At 49.4% G+C, this 25530-nt stretch overlaps 1 protein-coding gene across 5 annotated transcripts in view; it reads right to left on the bottom strand.

Annotated features, from left to right (window-relative positions):
* The window catches only part of LOC125452666 (histone deacetylase 2), a 133277-nt gene that overhangs the window by 36249 nt on the left and 71498 nt on the right, over positions 1–25530 (bottom strand). For 4 of the 5 annotated variants that reach the window (XR_009445686.1, XR_007247578.2, XM_048531331.2 and 1 more), the window contains exon 13: positions 4489–4543. Coding sequence is in view for 3 of the 5 variants with exons in the window: in XM_048531331.2 (XP_048387288.1) it covers positions 4489–4543 (55 nt within the window). In the remaining 2 variants the exon portion in view is untranslated. Of the gene's footprint in view, positions 1–2662; positions 3687–4488; positions 4544–25530 lie in introns of those variants that run through there. The other variant, XM_048531333.2, reaches the window with a different exon arrangement.

Here is a 25530-nt window from a genome sequence, read left to right as displayed (position 1 = left end):
ATCTCAGAATAAGGGATTCCACATTACAAGAGGAGGAGAAATTTCTTCTTTCAGAGGGTTGTGAATCTGTGGAATTCTTTACCACAGAGTGTTGCTGAGGATGGGTTATTAAGTATATTCAAGACTGTGACAGACAGATTTTCAATCAGCAAGGGAATGAAGGATTATGGGGAAAGTGGAGTTGAGGATCATCAGATCAGCCATGATCTAACTGAACACTGAAACAGACTTGATGGGATGAATGGTCTTCTTCTGCTCTATATTTTATGATATCTACGAGGCAGGTACAGCAACTTCACATCATTCAAAGCTTTTGAATGATGAATTATAATGCAGGATGTTATCATCACGCAGCTTTTGAATTTTTTTTTAACTGCAAAATCCAGTTGAATACATTTCTAAAGGGGTAAAGTAAATCTTCACACTGATACTGAAGTTACTTCATAACAAAATATAGTACAATCATGATGACATTTCCCATGTCAACCCAAAGTAAAACATTAAATTCCTGAAAAGGGCATGTAAACTGCCGTCGAGACATTAACCGCCTCAACCTCTCCACCCCGCTCACCCACTCCAACCTCTCCCCCGCAGAACGGGCAGCCCTCCACTCCAACCCCAACCTGCAGACAAGGGTGGCGCAGTGGCAGTACGGCGCACTGACCTCTACATCGCCGAGGCCAGACGCCAACTCTCCGACACCACCTCCTACCGCCCCCTCGATCATGATCCCACACCCGAGCACCATCATCTCCAACACCATTCATGACCTCATCACCTCAGGGGACCTCCCACCCACAGCCTCCAACCTCATTGTTCCCCAACCCCGCACGGCCCATTTCTATCTCCTTCCCAAAACCCACAAACCTGCCTGCTCTGGTCGACCCATCGTCTCAGCCTGCTCCTGCCCCACCGAACTCATCTCCACCTATCTGGACTCCATTTTCACCCCTTTGGTCTAGGAACTCTCCACCTACGTCCGTGACACCACCCACACCCTCCACCTCCTCCAGGACTTCCAATTCCCTGGCCCCCAACACCTCATCTTCACCATGGACGTCCAGTCCCTATACACCTGCATTCCGCATGCAGATGGCCTCAAGGCCCTCCGCTTCTTCCTGTCCCGCAGGCCCGACCAGTCCCCCTCCACCGACACCCTCATCCGCCTAGCTGAACTCGTCCTCACCCTCAACAACTTCTCTTTTGACTCCTCCCACTTCCTACAGACTAAGGGGGTGGCCATGGGCACCCGCATGGGCCCCAGCTATGCCTGCCTCTTTGTAGGTTATGTGGAACAGTCCCTCTTCCGCACCTACACAGGCCCCAAGCCCCACCTCTTCCTCCGGTACATTGATGACTGTATCGGCGCCGCCTCTTGCTCCCCAGAGGAGCTCGAACAGTTCATCCACTTCACCAACACCTTCCACCCCAACCTTCAGTTCACCTGGGCCATCTCCAGCACATCCCTCACCTTCCTGGACCTCTCAGTCTCCATCTCAGGCAACCAGCTTGTAACTGATGTCCATTTCAAGCCCACCGACTCCCACAGCTACCTAGAATACACCTCCTCCCACTCACCCTCCTGCAAAAATTCCATCCCCTATTCCCAATTCCTCCGCCTCCGCCGCATCTGCTCCCACGATAAGACATTCCACTCCCGCACATCCCAGATGTCCAGGTTCTTCAAGGACCGCAACTTTCCCCCCAAAGTGATCGAGAACGCCCTTGACCGCGTCTCCCGTATTTCCCGCAACACATCCCTCACCCCCGCCCCCGCCACAACCGCCCTAAGAGGATCCCCCTCGTTCTCACACACCACCCTACCAACCTCCGGATACAACGCATCATCCTCTGACACTTCCGCCATTTACAATCCAACCCCACCACCCAAGACATTTTTCCATCCCCACCCCTGTCTGCTTTCCGGAGAGACCACTCTCTCCGTGACTCCCTTGTTCGCTCCACACTGCCCTCCAACCCGACCACACCCGGCACCTTCCCCTGCAACCACAGGAAATGCTACACTTGCCCCCACACCTCCTCCCTCACCCCTATCCCAGGCCCCAAGATGACATTCCACATTAAGCAGAGGTTCACCTGCACATCTGCCAATGTGGTATCCTGCATCCACTGTACCCGGTGTGGCTTCCTCTACATTGGGGAAACCAAGCGGAGGCTTGGAGACCGCTTTGCAGAACACCTCCGCTCAGTTCGCAACAAACGACTGCACCTCCCAGTCGCAAACCATTTCCACTCCCCCTCCCATTCTTTCGATGACATGTCCATCATGGGCCTCCTGCAGTGCCACAATGATGCCACCCGAAGGTTGCAGGAACAGCAACTCATATTCTGCCTGGGAACCCTGCAGCCTAATGGTATCAATGTGGACTTCACCAGTTTCGAGATCTCCCCTTCCCCAACTGCATCCCTAAACCAGCCCAGTTCGTCCCCTCCCCCCACTGCACCACACAACCAGCCCAGCTCTTCCCCCCCACCCACTGCATCCCAAAACCAGTCCAACCTGTCTCTGCCTCCCTAACCGGTTCTTCCTCTCACCCATCCCTTCCTCCCACCCCAATCCGCACCCCCAGCTACCTACTAACCTCATCCCACCTCCGTGACCTGTCCGTCTTCCCTGGACTGACCTATCCCCTCCCTACTTCCCCACCTATACTCTCTCCACCTATCTTCTTTACTCTCCATCTTCGGTCCGCCTCCCCCTCTCTCCCTATTTATTCCAGTTCCCTCTCCCCATCTCCCTCTCTGATGAAGGGTCTAGGCCTGAAACGTCAGCTTTTGTGCTCCTGAGATGCTGCTTGGCCTGCTGTGTTCATCCAGCCTCACATTTTATTATCTTGTAAACCACTTAGGTTTGATATCCACAGATTTCTCGGGAAGTGATGACATAATTGGACAAAATATTTCAATTTGTGAATCAGAACCATCCAAATCATATAAAGTGCTTTTATAACCCTTTTCCTTCCTTCCATTGTAGTGGCTTGAAGCTAAAGTTTAGGATTAACTAATATTCTTCATGTCAGATAATTTTACCAGGCCCCAAAAGCTTGACAACGATTTATGCATTAGTACCTGTCTTCTTTGTCAGAATTCAAAACATTCTGTAAAACCAAAAAAAAGTTCTCTGATATTGTTGCTGAATGTACATAGCTTAATTACTAGCATTGAAGATGACATCAAGTTGCAACAAGTCTAGAAATCATTAATATACTGCTGTTAATGTTTAGCGTACAGTGCAGATGGATGTTTATTTCGATCTGACAGACTCTTCAGCAGTATTGGTCATATAACACAGTTGAATTACAAATATTTGTAAAAGTAGTAAACTCCATTTGAAACAAGATAACTAATACCAGATTTAAAGCAAACAGTTTAGATTAAAAAATTACTTTAAAAATGCTATTATTTGCAACATGGTAGGGCGTTTGTCAAAACATAACCTTTCTTTCTCTCAGCTTCATAATTAGGACTACTTGTAAGTCTGTTGACTAGAACATCACAAAGAAACCAAAAAACAGATGCCCAGTTTTGAAATAAATATGCAGCACATTGAAATCATACAAAAATTCTGCAGTCTCTCCAAACAATTTTTTTAGAGCTGTGACCATCATTTGCTACACAGAAGAACTTCAAACGTTCATGAGTTGCTGGGTTGCTCAGATTTTATCCTGACAATGGAAAAAAATATATAATTGGTGAATTTTTTTTGAGTATCATATATACAAATACATGATACAATGATAGGTATTGATATATAGAAGAATGGCCACGCAGGCCATATAAAATTAAAACTGTATTTCCCCCTAAACATTTTACCCTCCTTTCCTAAAGGGACAGAATGATACTAGACAATATTCTGTGGTATCTTGTCCAAGTGTCCTTTTTGAATTCCTGCCATTAGCTGAGATTACCATGAAGGACTCTACATCTCAATCTCTCCCCCTCACCTGAGGCATCGTGACCCTCCTGTTAAACCACAATCATTCAATCTCTAGTGAGACATCAGTCATATGGTAAAACAGGACTATGATAACTTTATATTACCTTAATCACATACAAATCTAAAGAGCAAGTGCCAGTTTATTACATAATAATACAGAACATTACAAGCTTGACATGGTGACACCGCAGTACTCAAAGACATGCATCCTCTAGCAGAGGAAGCAGGCTAATGGTGAGATATGAGAATTATGGGTTCACCATGCTCAGCCTTCATCCATAGTTGTATCACTACTTAGCTGTGATAAAGACAAATGACTTGTGAGCTCACATCATGTAAAATTAACTTCTAATTATTCAATGCTGTTCAGTTGATTTTAGTTTAAACTTTCATGCAGATAACAACTGGGTCTAGGCACAAATCAATAGGAAGGTTTAATTTCTGCCTTGGTGCACTTGCTTATTAGGTTGTCACCTTTAGTGAACAACGTTACTAATTTAAAACATTATGTAGTCGGCAATTCAGCTTACCCTTTTACATCAGTTTTCTCTGTAATATCTTTAACTGTGTCTTCCTGTTCAGCATCTGCAAACAGTTCAGTCATTATTAGGTTGATTAAAGGTAAAGAAGAACTTACAGAAGAAAATACAATTAGGATATGTTCCTCTGAGTAGAAGAGATACCTTTCTGCTGGTTTAACACGAGTTTCTTAATTTCAATCCATGGAACTGATTGTCCTGATTTTCTCAGGAATGATCTTCCTCATTCTAGGATTGAAGTTTAACTTCTTATACAAATTGAATATTGCATCAACCTTATACAGTAAATCAACTGAGACAGTTTTCCACGGCAAACAGAAAACCAGTGACTTTTTGTAAATGAAGCAAGACATTAGTGATAATCCATTCACATGGCATAGGAGATAAAAATTAGCTCAGAATTAAAATGAAACCTTACATACAATATATATGACTGGAACATTATCAGATTTTCAACAACCTTATGTTTATAGAATTTAAAGGAAATGTGCCCAGGTGCACTGAAAGAGCACTATACAGAATACGATATCTAGCTTCACAGGGTGAAATTGGGGAAGATGACAATAAGTTTGGCCAAAGAGGTTTTTTTTAAGAGAGATTTTAAAGGAAGAGAGAGAAAGAGGGAGGCAGCAAGATTTCGGGAAGAAATTTCAGAACTTGATGCAGTTGAAGGTGTGGTCCTCAAAGGTGGAGCAATTTAAATTATGGATGCCTGAGGCCAGCATTTGACAAACAAAAATACTGAGGAGAGCTGTAAGGTTGTAAATTTGAGGTAGGGAGAGGTGAGGCCATGGAGGGATTTCAAAACACGGTTGGGAATTTCAAAATTAAGATTTTGGCTCCTCTTGCTGCAATATAGGGCAGTGAGCACTTGGTGATGGGTGAACAAAATTTAATAAATTAAAACATAGGCAACAGAATTATTGGGGGATCCTGTGTTTATGGTGGGTAGAATATGGGAGAAAAGCCCAGTGAGCTTTGGAACAATCAAATCGAGCGGAAGTGATGACCTAGTGTTATTATCGCTAGACTATTAATCCAGAGACCTAGGTAATGTTCTGAGGACCTAGGTTTGAATCCCATCAAGGCAGATATGGAATTTGAATTCAGTAACAATCTGCAATTAAGGGTGAGTCTGTTGTCCGTGAATCCATTGTTGATTGTCGGTAAAACCCATCTGGTTCACTAATGTTCTTTAGGAAAGGAAACTGCCATTGTTACCTGGTCTGGCCTACATGTGATTCCAGCAATGTGGTTGAATCCTAACTGCCCTCAGGGAAATAAATGCTAGCTTTGCCTGTGATGTCCTTCTCCTGCGTAAGAATAAAAGAAAAATCTGCTTCAACAGTGGGATGAGGTGAGGTGGAAATAGGTGATCTGAGTGAATATACATTTAGAAGCTTACCTTCAGGTAAACCGTGACACCAAGGTTGCATGGATAGAAGACGGATCTCAGATAGCTGGCAAGGAAGGGGGCTGAGTTAAAGAGCAGAATTTGACAGAATGTGTAGATGGGACAAGAAACAGTTTAACAGCTACAGCTTCAGCAGACTCCTGACTGGGAAAACGAGTTGAACAGTGACAGGAAAATGTCAACCCAGTGTGGAGCTGGAGGAACACAGTATATTAGGCAGCATCAGAAGAGCAGCAAGGTCGACATTTACTTCATCAGTCTTGATGAAACTTTAAACTTTCCTGCTCCTCTGATGCTGCCTGACCTGCTGTGTTCCTCCAGCTTCACACTGGGTTGATTCTGACTCCAGCATCTGTAGTTCTTGCTATCTCCTAGTGACAGGAAAATGATGGATTCATTAGTTCAGGATATTAAAAAAATATGTATTTCTTTTGCGAGAAGGGATTAACTGATAAACTACAGGAATAAGTCAGGCCAATATAATAGTGATATAAGTAAGCAAACTATGGTAAGAGACACAAAGTTAGCGCAAGGAAGATAAGGTAAATGGTATTCTTACATAAGCATAACTTTTTTTGTAAGAAGTGAGTAACTAAAGGGCTTAATGGAAGTCATGGCAGCACAGCTTGCACCTGTGATATGCTCCTCCTGTGTATGTGGCAATTCATGGAAACTTCAGTTGTCCCTGGTAATCACATGTGCAGGAAGTGTGCCCAGCTATGACTACTGGCAAACTGCATTTCAGAGCTGGAGCTATGGGAGAATTCACTATGGGGCATCCACAATGCTGAATTCACAGTCGTGAATAGCATGTTCAGCAAGGAGGTCATACTGCAGGTGAAGACTGAACAGGCAGAAAGGGCATGGGTGACTACCCAGCAGAATACAGAAAGGCAGATAATGCCGTTGTGACCATTCCCTTTTCTAACAGATATACCATTTTAGATACTGTTGGGGAGATGACGGTGCAGGGGAAAGCAGTGGCAGCCAACTCATGGCACCACAAGTGGGTCAGTTGCATAAGGTGGGACGAAGAAGAACAACAGAGCTATAGTGGTAGGGAATTCAACTATAAGGGGAACAGACAGGCATTTCTGCAGCTGCAAAAGAGACTCCAGGATGTTATATCGACACCCTAGCGCCAATGTCAGAGATGTCACCGAAGAGCTGTACAGCATTCTAAAGGAGGAGGGCAAACAACCAGAGGTCATAACACATATTAGTACCAATGACATAGGTAGAAAGAGGAGGAGATCTTGCAGGCAGCATTTATTGAGTTAGGAAGTGATTTAAAGAAAAGGATCCAAAAGACAGTAATCACTGGACTACGAGAAGCTTGACACAATCCAGGACAAAGCAGCCCGCTTGATTGATACCACACTGACAAATATCCACTCCCTCCAACATCAACCCTCAAACAGCAGCAGTGTGTATTATCTTCAAAATGCACTGCAAAATCTTCCATCTTTCAAACCCATGACCGCTTCCATCTCGAAGGACAAGAGCAGCAAATAAATGAGAAACCACCACCTGCAAATTCCCCACCAAACCCATCTGACTAGGAAATACAATCGCTGTTTCTTTACGGTTGCTGGGTCAAAATTCCAGAACTCCCTCCCGAAGGGCATAGTGGGTCAACACACAGCAGGTGGATTTCAGCAGTTCATGAAAGCAGCTCACTACCACCACCGCCTTCTCAAGGGCAATTAGAGACAGGCAATGGACATGCACATCCCACAAATGAATAAAAAACCTCTGGTGTCATGTGCTATTGAGTATAGAAGTAGGAGGTAAGTCCCAATGATTGCGTGCTGGTGAGATGCTGAGAGAAGGGCTTTAGATTTCTGTGACACTGTGATCATCTGGGGACAATGGGACAAAGATGGTGGGTTGCAATTGGGCTGGAATAGGACCGGAATCCTTGCAGGGAGGTTTGCGAGTGCTGTTGGAGAGGGTTTAAATAATTTGGCCAGAGTCGGGGGGAGGAATCCATAGTGAATATTCGGTGAGGGAGATGAACAGCCAAAGTTGGAATAGGCAGCAATCGAGTCAAAAAGGCATATAAATTATGGCCATTTATGGCGCAATGGAGTTTGGCACAGCTGAATGTTATTCCTTCTAATACAAAGAGTCTGCTGTACCAGGCAGATGAATTGAGGGCTCATTAAATTAAAATATGGAAGTATGATGTCATTGCTTTCACTGAGACACAGGATTGGCAGCTCAATTTTGCAGGTTATGGGGTCTTTAGGTGAGTTAAGGAAGGAGATAAAATAGGATTAGGCGTCACAACATTGCTCAAGGAATCACATAGTGCAATAAGGTGGGATGACATCTTAGAAGGCTCTGCAAATGAAGCCATATGGATAGAACTCAATAACCGAAAAGGAACACTGCTTGGAGTACACTACAGGTCTCTTAACATTCTGAATAGAAACAGCAAACAGAACAGCAGACATGTCGGCAAATTTCAAAGAAGTGTAAAATAGAGTAGTGAAAGTTGGGGATATGAATGTTCCCAATATTAATTGGAGTAGTCAGTGTGAAAGGTTTAGATGGAATGGAATTCTTTAAATGCATTCAGGAGAGCTGTTTAAGCCTGTATGTAGAAGTTCCCACAAGACAGGGTGCCATCCTTGACTTAATTTAAGGTAAAGAAGGTGGGGGAGTGCGTGAAGTATCATGAAATGCCAACATATTCCCCTCCCCTCCTTTGTGTGCCTTCCGCAGGGACCGTTCCCTCCGGGACACCCTGGCCCATACTTCCTTCACTCTCAACACCTTCCCACAGCCCTACGGCATCTTCCCCTGTAATCGGCGAAGGTGTAATACCTGCACATTTACCTCCTCCCTTCCCAGTATCCAAGGGCCCAAACATACCTTCCAGGTGAAGCAACACATCACCTGCACTTCCAAGAATCTCGTCTACTGCATTCGCTGCTCACAATGTGGTCTCCTCTACACTGGGAAAACGAAGCGGAGACTTGGCAACTGCTTCGCAGAACATCTATGTTCTGCTCGCAAAAAAGACCTTGAACTACCTGTTGCCTGCCACTTCAATGCACCACTTGCTCCCCACTCCTGAATAAAACAATGCTGACTATTCTTGACTAGTCCCAGCCTCTGAGCATTATTTGAGACTGAAGTCTGTTCCTGAACATGCTTGCGCGTGTGTTCAGGCTTCTGTATCTTCTGCCTGACAGACGAGGTTGTAGGAGATCATTACTGTGGTGTCATGGGTCTTTGATGATGTTGGCAACCTTTCCATGGCAGTGAGCCATGGATGAATATTCGCTTCCATGATGGCCAGGCCGATGCACACCACCGTCTGTAGTTTCTTACTGTCCTGGGCAGAGCAGTTGCCATACCAGGTTGTTATGCACCCAGAGAATATGCTTTCAATGGTGCATCTGTAAATTGGTGAGGGACATTATGGACATGCCAAATTTCCTGAGCCGCCTGATGAAGAAGCAGCATTGTTGTACCTTCTTGACTGTCGCATCTAGGTGGGAAGTCCAGGACAGGTTGTTGGTTATCGTCACTCCAAGGAAACTGATGCTCTTCACCCTCTCAACCTCAGTTCTATTGATGTAGATGGGGGCGTGTTCTCCTCCTTTCTTTTTGAAGTCAATGATGAGTTCTTTAGTTTTATCGATGTTGAGAGGCTGATTATTTTCATTGCACCACATCACCAAGCCCCCTATCTCCCTTCTGTAGTTTTACTCATCGTTGTTAGATATCCGTCCCACTACGGTGGTGTCATCAGCGAACTTGTAGGTGGTGGGTGTTTGGAATTTGGCAACACAGACATAGATGTAAAGGGAGTACAGTAGGGGTCTGAGGACACATCCTTGGTGGGGTGGGGGGGTGGGGGGCTCCAGTGTTGATTGTTATTGTGTGGAGGAAGTGCAGTTACCTATCCTCATTGATTGCAGTCTGTGGGTCAGAAAGCTAAGGATCCAATGGCAGAGGGCAGAGCTGAGACCAAGATCACAAAGGTTTGAGATCAGTGTGGAGAGAATAGTGGTGTTGAAGGCAGAGCTGTAGTCAATGAATAAGACTCTGACATAGGTATCTTTGATGTCCAGATGTTCCAGAGATGAGTGCAGGGCTATGGATATGGCATCCTTTGTGGACCTGTTATGTCAGTAGGCAAACCGTAGGGGATCAAGCCAGGCTGGGAGACTGGAGCTGATGTGGGCCATGACCAGCCTCTTGAAGCACTTCATGATTGTTGAGATCAGAGCCACTGGGCGGTAGTCATTAAGGCAAGTTGCATGTGTTTTCTTGCGCACGGGGGTGATGGTAGTTTTCTTGAAGCAGGTGAGGTCTTTGGCTTGTAGGAGGGAGATGCTGAAGACGTTAGTTCTCACAGGATCTCAGTGCTCGACCGGATCCAAACCCATCGCTTTCCTTGGGTTGACTCCCAGGAAAACTGATCTAGCATCTGAATGGTGACAGCGGGAACAGATGTGTCTGGGGCTGCCGGGGCAGGCACGGCCACACCACTGGCATTCTGCTCAAACTGAACATAGAAAGCATGAGTGCACCAGGAAGGGATGTATCTTTGTCTGCTATCTTACACGGTTTCATTTTGTAGCCCGTAACGTCATTTAGGCATGGCCGTAGGCAGCAGGACTCTGTTTGCTAGGTTTGGGCCTCTAACTTGCAAGCAAGATATCCCTTCTCCTGTATTCAAATCCTTTCTTTATGAAACTAAACATACATTTGCCTTCTTGATTACCTGCTGTACCTGCATGCCTACTTTCAGAGACTGGTGTATGAAGATACCCAGGACTTAGTGCACATTCTCCCCCTCAATTTAGAGCAATTTTGATAATAATCCTCCTTCATATTTTTTGCTCTCGAAGTGGATAACTTCCCACTTTTCCGAATTGTACTGCATCTGCATTTGTCCATTCACTCAACTTTTCCAAATAACCCTGAAGGAAGTCTACATTCTCCTCACAGCTCGCCGTCTCACCCAGCTTTGTGTCATCTGCAAATTTGGAAATATTCCATTTATTTCCCTCATCTAAATCATTTATACATATTGTGAATAGCTGGGTTACTGGAACTGATCCCTGTGGTATCCCGCTAGTCCCTATCTGCCATTTGGAAGAAGACCAGTTTAAGTGTAACTTAGGATCTATCCTGAAGAAAACATAACACTAACAGTCTATTTATAGTACTTTTGAATCTAAAACCAAGTATATATAGTTATTCATTACGTCCTATATTCACCAAGTCTCAGTGTGATACCTGTGATTGCACATTATCTGCTGGTACCTTGAAATTGGGCTGTAGTTTGAGATGTTTGTCATATACAATCCATCAAATAACTCTCTGTGAGGCATCACACGTGGAAATGATTACCTTTATTTGGGAAAATGCTGTCTCACAGAGGTATGTGAAGTTAAATTAAGCTTTCACTTTAAAAGCACAGGCAGTTTTCTCCTTTTACAAATCTCCAAAAAATGATTATCGCTTGATCTGACTTTCAACTCAATATCATTTTGCACAGTAATTATCTCCATATCGAGTCTTCTGTTTTGTTAATCAAACGCCTTACGGAATCTGGTAACCAATACCCCAAACGTTTACTTGAAGGAATGAATTCAAGACGAACGTGACTTGTTTTCATCACCTCTAAATTCTTCCTCTAAGACTTGTTGGTGGATTATGTAGTGGCAATTGGAAAAGGAGGGGAAATCAGGTCTATTTCTGCAAAGTGCAACAAAACTCACATTTGTGTAGCTTGTGCACCAGCAATAGAGATGGATGTCAGTTTTTTGATTGGAATGTTTTTCTTAAGCGTGTACCTTTTGAATTTATTGTAGCTACCTTCATCCGTTGTTCTCTCTTGAAGGGACAAGGGTCAAATGACCCTTTTCAACTGTCATGTCCTCACAAATCATATGCACAAAAATAGTCAGCTGGGCTGTGCGATCATGTCTCTAGATTCTTCTAACTGCAGTGAGAATCATTCACAGTCTTTCATGTCCTGCCGTGGCTGCTAAAAGACATTACTGGACAACCTTGCTGTTTGAAAGCACCAAGTGACATGTTCTGGATTGCCATCATCAGTTCTTGCTTGTTCTTTAAGAGTCAGTAACCACAGTTATTACTTAATTAATTACTTCACCATCGATGAATGATTTCTTGAGTTCTGCTTGAAGATGACAAATGTAAAATCATATTTAGTGCAGGCCTTATCCTTCACAGCTGTTTATATAAGAAGACTGTTGAGCTTTCAAAACAGCCTTCAGTTTGTCAAATTTGACTGTCCAATGAATGCTGTTCAAGGAAAAACTATCGGAATTTACTGTGAATCATTGTGCTTTTAACGTGAAGACATTTAAGGCAAACACTATTATCTTTTACAGTTATGAACAATAATTCATTCTTCCAACTCCATGTGAAAGTTGCACATTTTTGGTTTCTTTTTAAGATGGTCCAGGTTTGTCACACATTAGTTCTGAAGTCATAGCAAACTCAAAACATCAGCTCTGTTTTTCTCTCTCAGCACATGTTGCCAAACCTGCTAAGTTTCTCCAGCATTTTCTGTGTTTATTCCAGATTTCCAATATCCACATCACTCATAAATACTGCTTCATTCTGTGATTCCTAACATCATGCTGCTGTTTGTAGGCCCCCAAATCATGGCTCTGGAACATCGGCATGTTGCTGGCTACTTCCAAGAGTGAAAGGTCATTTCTGTCATCGCCATTCTTTCCACAGACACTGGTCAGCTTGTATTGGTTGGATACAGGACGTGAGGAGTGGCAGCATTCCTTGTAATTTTTCTTCTTACTGCACAGGCCAATTAGGTAAACAGATGAAGGAAAATGTGTAGGTCTACACAGAATACTCAGTCAAGTGGCACTAGCTGAGCTGCTCTTGCAGACAGTCCACGTTGACATGAAGGGCTGAACAGCCTCCTATGTTTCTAGTATTGTAATATACTGCCTTTACAAATCAATTCTTACTGCATTTCTTTTTGTTTTGTATTGACACCACAGAACTTGCTTTCCTCTGCAATGACAGTCAATGTGGACCAAACTGAAACACATTACAATACAATGGCAAAGCCTCTTGAGAGCACACACTTTGGTCGAGCAACAGGCTTCTAGAAGCAGAAGTCGCGCAGTAGCATGGCGATCAATATGCACACAGGCATGTAGTGAAATCCACTGTCAGAGGCTCGGTGGATTTAAGTATTGGAGATCACAAAGCTGAGTGATCAGCAGTTTAAGTCGAATAGGATCAAGTCAGCTGGTGGTTTGTTTCAAGCACAAAGTGAGGTGGAGAATTCATGAGGGGAAATATGAGAGAATTTAGAGGAAGATGAGAATTCAGGTTTGGCGTGAGGTAACTTTGGAGAAAATTTAGCCAGGTGAACAAGTGGAAAAGAAGTACACAGCAAGAAGAGGTGATCAGATGGTCTTGATACTAATGACAAGGAAAACCATGAGCTCCATACACTTCTTGTTGGAGATGAGAATTGTGGATTCCAGGGAGAGGTGTTTCAGAGGATTTTTTGGAATAGAGGAAGAAAGCCTGGAATTATCTTTGTATTGCAGGATGAATCTGGAAAACGTAACAAGTTTAACAGGCAGAGAAGGACTAGATACTGTTTTAGATCATTGAACCAGATCCAGCAGTGGATATGTCAACCACTTGTCAGCCATATATTTTCACGTCTCTGTCTCCCAGGGGGCAGAGCTGTGAGCCAAACTGGGAGGGAGGGGTTGGAGGTTGGCTAACATGACACAATAATTTATTGTGGTTTAGAGTTTCAAATATGGAGGTAAAAAGTGATTGGGGAAAATAAGTAGCTGCAGAAATACTGGGGCAATCAGAGCACCAATGATACAGTGAGGATTTTGAAGGTTCTGTTCTGAGTGAATTGGGAGATAGCTTATTTTGGGAATGGACACAGAGAGGAAGGACTAGGGTGTTGAAGAGAAGTGTGGGTGGAAAATGTTACAAGGAAGCCTTTATCTGATTGATACAAAGGGACTACCAAGGCCACATGAGATGGGCAGTTAACATGGGTGACGATGTAATATGGGTTTCTGAAAAGAGAGTTTTATTGAGGATAGTAGGGCTGTGAACTCAGAGGGGAAAGGGCATGATGAACTGAGATGGAGTATAATAGTTTTAAGAAAAGGACATTCGATGGTCTAATTATTCTCTGTAGGGTTAAAACAAAATCTTCCAACTTCTCCTTTGTCCTAATACTCCTAAGTCTATATCCAATGCTCAACAAATCACCAATAATTGCAACAGTAGTCTAGAACACCAAGGTTCAACTTTCTATCAAGTTTAACTAAGTTACATAATTTTTCAAAATGTTGATACTTTTGTCTTATACTGCTGAAGGAAGTAGTTTATTTCTTTATTTTGTGAAACAGAATGATATTTATTATTGTTGTCTCTACCTTCTTGAACTAATCAATAGTCACTTACAATATATCAAAGCACTCTATGCAAAATTTGCATCTATAATGGAAAACGTCTTAAGGTATCAATAAATACAAATTTATCAGGTTTACATGTAAATATTCTGAAAATGCAGGCCATCTGTATGCCAATACTGTAAGTTGCTTTTAAAATTAAGTAACACAATAAAAAATAAATTCAACTCCAGTGTAATCATCCTCCTCATAATCACATTTAGTTTTGTCAAATCACTACTTTTGAATACTGAAGTGACATTGAGCCCTTTTCTGAATTCCTAGTTTGCATACTTTGTTTATTACACAATTAGATTATTGTAAATATACTATGAGTGTACATGACAATAAAGGATATTCTAATTCTAATACTAATTCTTTTTTTTTCAACTATATAGGGCTGGATTTTGCAGTGAGCAGTAATGCAATGATGTACTGATCTCAGAAAGCATTACCCACAAAGATCTAGTGGTGTCTCTGATTGGATTTCCCCTTGGAAACTCCCCAAGACAAAGGAATTTCCAAGGTTCCAGTAGCAATGATAGCAGCAAGAGGGATTCGTAGCCAATCACACTGTAATACTCACAGAGCTCCAGACTAGCAAGTTTATAAGTTCTGGATGTGAGTTTACTCGCTGAGCTGGAAGGTTAGTTTTCAGATGTTTTGTCACCTTGTTTTTATTTGAAAAAATATACTTTATTCATAGAATGTACAAAAAATAAAACATTTATACACCTACCCAGTCATGCAAGCCACTCTGGGTTACCCGGGGGTATGTACACCAACTAAAGGAAAAAAAACAAAAGAGAAAAAAAACAAAGCAAAGAAACCGCCCCGGCAGTCGTCACCCCGCACAGTCCCAGTTGGCCCCCTGACCAGTTGGGGAAGGCGCCAGCTGGGCCCAGTTACCAGATAGGATTCTTTTCCCTTTTCTGGACGAGGGGGCTCATACGGTGGTCTTTCCCCACCGCGCCTTGGCGGCGGCTGCCCCAAGCTTTAGCGCGTCCCTCAGCACGTAGCCCTGGACCTTGGAGTGCGCCAGTCTGCAACACTCGGTCGGGGTCAGTTCATTCAGCTGGCAGACTAGCAAGTTGCGGGCAGACCAAAGAGCGTCTTTCACCGCATTGATGGTCCTCCAGGCGCAGTTGATGTTGGTCTCGGTGTGCGTCCCCGGAAACAGCCCGTAGAGCACGGAGTCCCGCGTCACGGAGCTGCTCGGGACGAACCTCAACAAATACCACTGCATCCCCTTCCAGACCTCCTGCGCATAGGCACACTCCAGGAGGTGTTCAACAGTCTCGTCTCCCCCGCAGCCACCTCGAGGGCAGCGTGCAGTGGTGCAGAGATTCCGGGCATGCATAAAGGATCTCACTGGCAGAGCCCCTCTCACCGCCAGCCAAGCAATGTCCTTGTGCTTGATTGAAAGTTCTGGCGATGAGGCATTCTGCCAAACGACTTTGGCAGTCTGCGTGGGGAACCACACGACGGGATCCACCCTCTCCTTTTCCCGAAGGGTCCTGAGGATACTACGTGCTGACCACTGCCTGACGGCCTTGTGGTCAAAGGTGTTTACTTTCAAAAATTTCTCCACGAAGGACAGGTGGTACGGAACGGTCCAACTACTCGGAGCGTTCCGCGGCAACGAGGCCAGGCCCATCCTTCGCAACAGCGGGGACAGGTAGAACCTCAGTAAGTAGTGACACTTGGTGTTTGCATACTGAGGATCTACACACAGCTTGATGCAGCCACACACAAAGGTAGCCGTCAGGGCGAGGGTGGCATTCGGTACGCCCTTTCCCCCATTTCCCAGGTCTTTGCACATGGTGTCTCTGCGGACCTGGTCCATCCTTGACCCCCAAATGAAGTGGAAGATGGCCCGGGTGACCGCAGCGGCGCAGGTCCAGGTAATAGGCCAGGCCTGCGCCACATACAACAGTACCGAAAGCCCCTCGCACCTGACAACCAGGTTCTTACCGGCGATGGAGAGGGACCGGAGCGTCCACCTGCCCAGCTTCTGCTTAAATTTGGCGATACGCTCCTCCCAAGTCTTAGTGCATGCCCCAGCTCCACCAAACCAAACACCCAGCACCTTCAGGTAGTCTGTCCTGACGGTGAAGGGGACGAAGGAGCGGTCGTCCCAGTTCCCGAAGAAGATGACCTCGCTCTTACCCCTATTGACTTTGGCACCCGAGGCCAGTTCAAACTGGCCGCAGATGTCCAACAGCCTACTCACCGACCGACGATCGGTGCAGAAGATGGCGACATCGTCCATGTACAGGGAGGTCTTGACCTGAAGGCCTCCGCTGCCTGGGATAGTCACGCCCTTCAGGCTCACGTCCTTCCTGATGGAGGCGGTGAAGGGCTCCACACAGCACACGAACAAGGCAGGAGAGAGCGGGCAGCCCTGCCTGACTCCAGATCTAACAGGAAAACTGTCTGATTCCCACCCGTTGATCGAGACTGCGCTAACGATGTTAGCGTAGAGCAGCCGGATCCAATTGCGGATGCCCTCCCCGAACCCCAATTTGGAGAGGACGTCCCTCATGTAAGCATGAGACCCCCTGTCGAAGGCCTTCTCCTGGTCCAGGCTGACGAGGCAGGTGTCCACCCGCCTGTCCTGTACGTAGGCGATCGTATCCCTGATGAGCGCGAGGCTCTCAGCGATCTTCCTGCCCGGCACAGCACAGGTTTGGTCAGAGTGAATCACTGACTCCAGGACAGACCTGACCCGGTTGGCAATGACCTTGGCCAGGATTTTGTAGTCCACGTTCAAAAGTGAAATGGGACGCCAATTCTTAATTTCTTCCCTCTCCCCCTTCCTCTTGTAAATGAGGGTGATGATGCCCTTCCTCATGGACTTGCACATTTCCCCTGCCCGAAGCGCACTATCGTACACCTCCAGCAGGTCCTGGCCGACCAGGCCCCACAGAGCGGAATACAGCTCGACCGGTAAGCCGTCGCTTCCGGGAGTCCTATTCCTCTGCAAGGACTTGAGGGCTCTGGCCAGCTCGTCCAGGGATATCGACCGGTCCAGCCACTCCCTCGTGCCATCGTCTAAGACCTCCGTGATAGACGACAGGAACGACTCGGAGGCCGTGCTGTCCGTGGGCTTCGTGTCGTACAGTCCGGCATAGAAGGATCTGCTGATCCTCAAAACGTCGGGCCGAGACGACGTCACCGAGCCGTCGTCCTCCTTCAGCCGGCTAAGCACAGAGCTCTCTTTGTGCACCTTCTGAAAGAAGAAACGCAAGCACGTCTCGTCCTGCTCCACGGAGCGGACCCTGGACCGGAAGATTATCCTGGAGGCCTCCGCGGCGAAGAGCGAGGCTTGCTGGCCCCTCACCTCGCCAAGGTCCTCCGTGACATCGACCCCCATCAACTGCAGAAGGAGCAGGTTCTGCACCCTTTTCTGGAGTCGCGACAGCTTTCCCCGCCTCTCTCTTGCCTTCTGAACACCCTTGAGGACAAAGAACCTCTTGATGTTCTCCTTCACCGTCTCCTACCAGTCGCCTGGAGACTCAAAGAGGGGTTTCACGGTTCTCCAACCGGCGTACTCCCTCTGAAGCTCCTCGACGTTTTCTGGGGTCAACAGAGTCGTGTTGAGCTTCCACGTCCCCTTGCCGGCTGGCTGGTCGTCCTGTAAGTGACAGTTGGCCAACAGGAGGCAGTGTTCAGAGAAGAACACCGGCTCGACACCGGTGGACCTGACCGAGAACGTCCGTGACACAAACAGGAAGTCTATCCTTGAGCGGATAGACCCGTCTGGCCGCGACCAGGTGTACCTCTGCTGCGCTCCGTCTGCAGGGGTGCTGAAGACGTCGAGCAGCTTGGCGTCCTTCACCGTGCCCATCAGGAATCTGGACGTGACGTCCAGTTGAATCCCCCCACCCGCTGTCCCCACGCCGGATCTTCCATCTGTATCAATGGTGCAGTTGAAGTCTCCGCCTAGGATGACCGGCCTGGACGTAGCCAGCAGGGGTGGAAGCCGCTGCAGGACGGCCAACCGCTCACTCCGTACCGCTGGGGCGTACACGTTGATCAGCCTCAGGGGAGCATTCCTGTAGGTGATGTCAGCCACTAGGAGGCGCCCCACCACCACCTCCTGAACTTGAGAGATGGTGAAGTTGCGCCCCCGCAGCAGAATAGCCAGGCCCGAGGAGCGACAGTCGTTACCCCCCGATCAGATCGAAGGCCCACAGGTCCAGGCGCCGGACCATTTCCCGTACCTGCCGAGGTGTGGTATCCCGCACTCCTGCAGAAACAGGAGGTCCACCTTGATGGTGGTCAGGTAGGCCAACGTGGACACACATCTCACGGTTGACTTGACGCTGCGCACATTAATGCTCGCAATTCGTACGCCCATTGTGGGCAGTGACCGCAGTACCCTCCCCAAGTCCAAGGTCCAGCCCCTCCATCTGTCCCTTCATGCCCATTGCCCGGGCTAACTGCTGGACGCTCTCCGGGCTCAGGAAACCGTCCGTGCTGCCTTCCGGGTGGCATCCCCCCGTCAGGGGTGCGGAGGCAGGAGAGTCCGGCTCCGGGTCAGGCTGGGGACGCGCTGTTTCCTCCTTCCCGCCTGGAAGTTCCGGGGGGCCCTCCAGTGCTCCAGCGGCACTTGACTGGGTGTCGGAGTGAGCCTCAGGACGCCTCCCATCACCTGGAAGCGGGGTGCTGCTTTCCTTCCCCCTCGAGACCTTTAACTTCTGCTTCAGGTGGGCCCTCTCCGAATCCTCCTCGTCAGAGGAGCTCTTATAGCCCCCCTGTAGCTGCCTCTTCCCGCCTGATTGTTGCGGTTCCTGGGCCCGTCGACGCACCTTCCTCCTCGCTTTCCGGACTGTTGTCCACTCCCCTGGGTCGCCTGTCGCTGCCTCCATTGGCTCCGGGTTGTCGGGGAGGATCGGAGCCTGCAGGGGTGCTTTGCTGGCCTCGGGCCCATCCTGCACATTAGTGGGGTCCTTGCTGGGCCCTGGTGCCTTCCTCTCCTCCGGGGGGGCTGGCCCCGCATTTCCCCTGCCGGTGACCTGGGCGTAGGTGGCACTCCGCTGCGGGCATGCCCTATAGAAGTGGCCCGCTTCCCCACAAAGGTTGCAGCTTCTCTCTCGTGGGCAATCCTTTGCAAGGTGTCCCTCCTCCCTGCAGATGGTGGCTTTGCAGTCGGCCGCCATGTGACCTGACCTACCACAGGCATGGCAGACTTTAGGTTGCCCTGCATAGGTCAGGTAGCCCCTGCTCCCGCCGATCGTGAAGCTGGACAGTGGGTGTGCGACATTCCCATCTGCGCCCATCCTCAGCGTCACCTTGACCTGCCTCTTACTCGTCCAGATGCCAAAGGGGTCCACGATGTCAGTTAGGTCCCCTTCCACCTTCACATACCTTCCGAGGAAGGTCAGGACATCAACTGCTGGCACATGCGGGTTGTACATGTGTACAGTCACCATACGGCTCCTCTGTGCTGGCATCACAAACAGTGGGACAGCGGTCAATACAGAGAGGGGGCCCTCACCTCCTTTCTCCTTGAAAACCTCCAGGAAGCGCTCGCAAAGCTTGGCACTCCGGAAGGTCACGTCGTAAAAACCTCCTCCGGGGAAATCCTGCAGGCAGTAAATGTCTGCAGCAGCGAACCCACAACAGTCCAACAGGACCCTCTTCACGAAGAAGGTGCGGTCCACAGGTGCACCTTCATCCACCTTCTTTACAGAAACACGGATGGTGTTCCGGACCCCCTGACCTGGGGCACGAGCACTTGCCGCAGCCATCGTTGCAGGTTGGCTGCTCCCCTGAACCAGCGTTAGGCCGAAGCCAGCATTAAGATCCACTGGTCGCAAGGGTGCACAGCCAACCCGACGTCCTCCTTTCACCTCCAAGATAGCACTCTCGTCCTCTCGGTCCACAAGAGAGTGGGTCTTTATTGTGTTCGAGATGTAAGCTAGTTCACTGAGCTTGCCGGTTTGTTCCCAGATGTTTCGTCACCATTCTAGGTAACATCACCAGTGAGCCTCCGACGAAGCGCTGGTGTTATGTCCCGCTTTCTATTTATCTGTTTAGGTTTCCTTGGGTTAGTGATGTCATTCCCTGCATTGGTGATGTCATTTCCTGTTCTTTTTCTCAGAGGATGGTAGATTGGCTCCAAATCAGTGTGTTTGTTGATGGAATTCCGGTTGGAATGCCACGCTTCTAGGAATTCTCGTGCGTGTCTCTGTTTGGCTTGTCCTCGGATGAATGTGTTGTCCCAATGAAAGTGGTGTCCTTCCTCATCTGTATGTAAGGATACGAGTGATAGTGGGTCATGTCGTTTTGTGGCTAGTTGATGTTCATGTATCCTGGTGGCTAGCTTTCTGCCTGTTTGTCCAATGTAGTGTTATCACTCATATCCTTACATACAGATGAGGAAGGACACCACTTTGATTGGGAGGCTCACTGATGATGTTACCTAGAATGGTGCCAAAACATCTGGGAACAAACCTTCAAGCTCAGTGAACCAGCTTACATCTGGAACAAAATAAAGACCCACTCTCTTGTGGACCGAGAGGAGGAGAGTGCTGTGTTGGAGGTGAAAGGAGGACGTCGGGTTGGCTGTGCGTCCTTGCGACCAATGGATCTTAATGCTGGCTTCGGCCTAACACTGGTTCAGGGGAGCAACCAACCTGCAACGATGGCTGCGGCAAGTGCTCGTGCCCCAGGTCAGGAGGTCCGGAACACCATCCGTGTTTCCGTAAAGAAGGTGGATGAAGGTGCACCTGTGGACTGCACCTTCTTCGTGAAGAGGGTCCTGTTGGACTGTTGCGGGTTCGCTGCTGTGGACATTTACTGCCTGCAGGATTTCCCCGGAGGAGGTTTTTACAATGTGACCTTTGCGAGCGTTTCCTGGAGGTTTTCAAGGAGAAAGGAGGTGAGGGCCCCCTCTCTGTATTGACCGCTGTCCCGCTGTTTGTGATGCCAGCGCAGAGGAGCTGTATGGTGACTGTACACATGTACAACCCGCACGTGCCAGCAGTTGATGTCCTGACCTTCCCTGGAAGGTACGTGAAGGTGGAAGGGGATCTAACTGACATCATGGACCCCTTTGGCATCTGGACGAGTAAGAGGCAGGTCAAGGTGATGCTGAGGATGGGCCCGGACGGGAATGTTGTACACCCACCGTCCAGCTTCGCGATCAGCGGGAGCAAGGGCTACCTGACCTATGCAGGGCAACCTAAAGTCTGCCATGCCTGTGGTAGGTCAGGTCACGTGGCGGCCGACTGCAAAGCCACCATCTGCAGGAACTGCAGGGAGGAGGGACACCTTGCAAAGGATTGCCGACAAGAGAAACTCTGCAACCTTTGCGGGGAAGTGGGCCACCTCTATAGGGCATGCCCGCAGCGGGGGACCACCTACACCCAGGTCGCCGGCAGGGGCAATGCGGGGCCAGCACCCCCGGAGGAGAGGAAGGCACCAGGACCCAGCAAGGACCCCACTAATGTGCAGGAGGGCCCAGCCACGCAGGATGGGCCCGAGGCCAGCAAAGCGCCCCTGCAGGCCCCGCTCCCCGCCGACAACCCGGAGTCGATGGAGGCGGCGACAGGCGACCTAGGGGAGTGGACGACGGTCCGGAAAGCGAGGAGGAAGGTGCGTCGATGGGCCCAGGAACCGCAACCATCAGGCGGGAAGACGCAGCTACAGGGGGGCTATAAGAGCTCCTCTGACGAGGGGGATTCGGAGAGGGCCTGCCCGAAGCAGAAGTTAAAGATCTCGAGGGAGAAGGAAAGCAGCGCCCCGCTTCCAGGTGACGGGAGGTGTCCTGAGGCTCCCTCCGACACCCAGTCAAGTGCCGCTGGGGCACTGGAGTGCCCCCCGGAACTTCCAAGCAGGAAGGAAGAAACAGCGCGTCCCCAGCCTGACCCAGAGCCGGACTCTCCTGCCTCCGCACCCATGACGGGGGGATGCCACCCGGAAGGCAGCACGGACGGTTTCCTGAGCCCGGAGAGCGTTCAGCAGTTAGCCCGGAAAATGGGCATGAAGGGACAGATGGAGGGGCTGGACCTTGGACTTGGGGAGGCTACTGCGGTCACTGCCCACAATGGGGGAACGGGTTGCGAGCATTAATGTGCGCAGCGTCAAGTCAACCGTGAGATGTGTGTCCACGTTGGCCTACCTGACCACCATCAAGGCGGACCTCCTGTTTCTGCAGGAGTGCGGGATACCGCACCTCGGCAGGTACGGGAAATGGTCCGGCGCCTGGACCTGTGGGCCTTTGATCTGGTCGGGGGGTAACGACTGTCGCTCCTCGGGCCTGGCTATTCTGCTGCGGGGGTGCAACTTCACCATCTCTCAAGTTCAGGAGGTGGTGGTGGGGCGCCTCCTAGTGGCTGACATCACCTACAGGAATGCTCCCCTGAGGCTGATCAACGTGTACGCCCCAGCGGTACGGAGTGAGCGGTTGGCCGTCCTGCAGCGGCTTCCACCCCTGCTGGCTACGTCCAGGCCGGTCATCCTAGGCGGAGACTTCAACTGCACCATTGATACAGATGGAAGATCCGGCGTGGGGACAGCGGGTGGGGGGATTCAACTGGACGTCACGTCCAGATTCCTGATGGGCACGGTGAAGGACGCCAAGCTGCTCGACCTCTTCAGCACCCCTGCAGATGGAGCGCAGCGGAGGTACACCTGGTCGCGGTCAGATGGGTCTATCCGCTCAAGGATAGACTTCCTGTTTGTGTCACGGGCGTTCTCGGTCAGGTCCACCGGCGTCGAGCCGGTGTTCTTCTCTGACCACTGCCTTCTGCTGGCCGACTGTCACTTACAGGACGACCAGCCGGCCGGCAAGGGGACGTGGAAGCTCAACACGACTCTGTTGACCCCAGAGAACGTCGAGGAGCTTAAGAGGGAGTACGCCTTTTGGAGAACCGTGAAACCCCTCTTTGAATCTCCAGGCGACTGGTGGGAGACGGTGAAGGAGAACATCAAGAGGCTCTTTGTCCTCAAGGGTGTTCGCAAGGCGAGAGAGAGGCGGGGAAAGCTGTCGCGACTCCAGAAAAGGGTGCAGAACCTGCTCCTTCTGCAGTTGATGGGGGTCGATGTCACAGAGGACCTTGGCGAGGTGAGGGGCCAGCAAGCCTCGCTCTTCGCCGCGGAGGCCTCCAGGATAATCTTCCGGTCCAGGGTCCGCTCCGTGGAGCAGGACGAGACGTGCTTGCGTTTCTTCTTTCAGAAGGTGCACAAAGAGAGCTCTGTGCTTAGCCGGCTGAAGGAGGACGACGGCTCGGTGACGTCGTCTCGGCCCGACATTTTGAGGATCAGCAGATCCTTCTATGCCGGACTGTACGACACGAAGCCCACGGACAGCACGGCCTCCGAGTCGTTCCTGTCGTCTATCACGGAGGTCTTAGACGACGGCACGAGGGAGTGGCTGGACCGGCCGATATCCCTGGATGAGCTGACCAGAGCCCTCAAGTCCTTGGAGAGGAATAGGACTTGCGGAAGTGACGGCTTACCAGTCGAGCTGTATTCCGCTCTGTGGGACCTGGTCGGCCAGGACCTGCTGGAGGTGTACGATAGTGCGCTTCGGGCAGGGGAAATGTGCAAGTCCATGAGGAAGGGCATCATCACCCTCATTTACAAGAGGAAGGGGGAGAGGGAAGAAATTAAGAATTGGCGTCCCATTTCACTATTGAACGTGGACTACAAAATCCTGGCCAAGGTCATAGCCAACCGGGTCAGGTCTGTCCTGGAGACGGTGATTCACTCTGACCAAACCAGTGCTTTGCCGGGCAGGAAGATCGCCGAGACCCTTGCGCTCATCAGGGATACAATCGCCTACGTACAGGACAGGCGGGTGGACACCTGCCTCGTCAGCGTGGACCAGGAGAAGGCCTTCGACAGTGTCTCTCATGCTTACATGAGGGACGTCCTCTCCAAATTGGGGTTCGGGGAGGGCATCCGCAATTGGATCTGGCTGCTCTACACCAGTATCGTTAGCGCAGTCTCGATCAACGGGTGGGAATCAGACAGTTTTCCTGTTCGATCTGGAGTCAGGCAGGGCTGCCCGCTCTCTCCTGCCTTGTTCGTGTGCTGTGTGGAGCCCTTCGCCGCATCCATCAGGAAGGACGTGAGCCTGAAGTGCGTGACTATCCCAGGCATGGACGATGTCGCCGTCTTCTGCACCGATCGTCGGTCGGTAAGTAGACTATTGGACATCTGCGGCCAGTTTGAACTGGCCTCAGGTGCCAAAGTCAATAGGGGTAAGAGCGAGGTCATGTTCTTCGGGAACTGGAACGACCGCTCCTTCATCCCCGTCACCGTCAGGACAGACTACCTGAAGGTGCTGGGTGTTTGGTTGGGTGGAGCTGGGGCGTGCACTAAGACTTGGGAGGAGCGTATCACCAAATTTAAGCAGAAGCTGGGCAGGTGGACGCTCCGGTCCCTCTCCATCGCGGGTAAGAACCTGGTTGTCAGGTGCGAGGGGCTTTCGGTACTGTTGTATGTGGCGCAGGCCTGGCCTATTCCCTGGGCCTGCGCCGCTGCAGTCACCTGGGCCATCTACCACTTCATTTGGGGGTCAAGGATGGACCGGGTCCGCAGAGACACCATGTACAAAGACCTGGAAAATGGGGGAAAGGGCGTACGGAACGCCACCCTCGCCCTGACGGCTACCTTTGTGTGCGGCTGCATCAAGCTGTGCCTAGATCCTCAGTACGCAAACACCAAGTGTCACCACTTACTGAGGTTCTACCTATCCCCGGTGTTGCGAAGGATGGGCCTGGCCTCTTTGCCATGGAACGCTCCGAGTAGTTGGACCGTTCCGTACCACCTGTCCTTCGTGGAGAAATTTTTGAAAGGAAACAACTTTGACCACAAGGCCGTCAGGCAGTGGTCAGCACGTAGTATCCTCGGGACCCTTCGGGAAAAGGAGAGGGTGGATCCCGTTGTATGGTTCCCCACGCAGACTGCCAAAGTCGTTTGGCAGAATGCCTCATCGCCAGAACTTTCAAACAAGCACAAGGACATTGCTTGGCTGGCGGTGAGAGGGGGTCTGCCAGTGAGATCCTTTATGCACGCCCGGAATCTCTGCGCCACTGCATGCTGCCTTCAAGGTGGCTGCGGGGGGGAACGAGACTGTCGATCACCTCCTTCTGGAGTGTGCCTATGCGCAGGAGGTCTGGAAGGGGATGCAGTGGTATTTGT

The sequence above is a fragment of the Stegostoma tigrinum genome, chromosome 4 (assembly GCF_030684315.1).
Source record: "Stegostoma tigrinum isolate sSteTig4 chromosome 4, sSteTig4.hap1, whole genome shotgun sequence".
NCBI classification, from domain to species: Eukaryota; Metazoa; Chordata; class Chondrichthyes; order Orectolobiformes; family Stegostomatidae; genus Stegostoma; species Stegostoma tigrinum.
The sequence above is the reverse complement of the archived record's forward strand: the minus strand, read 5'-3'. Positions and strand labels throughout refer to the sequence as shown.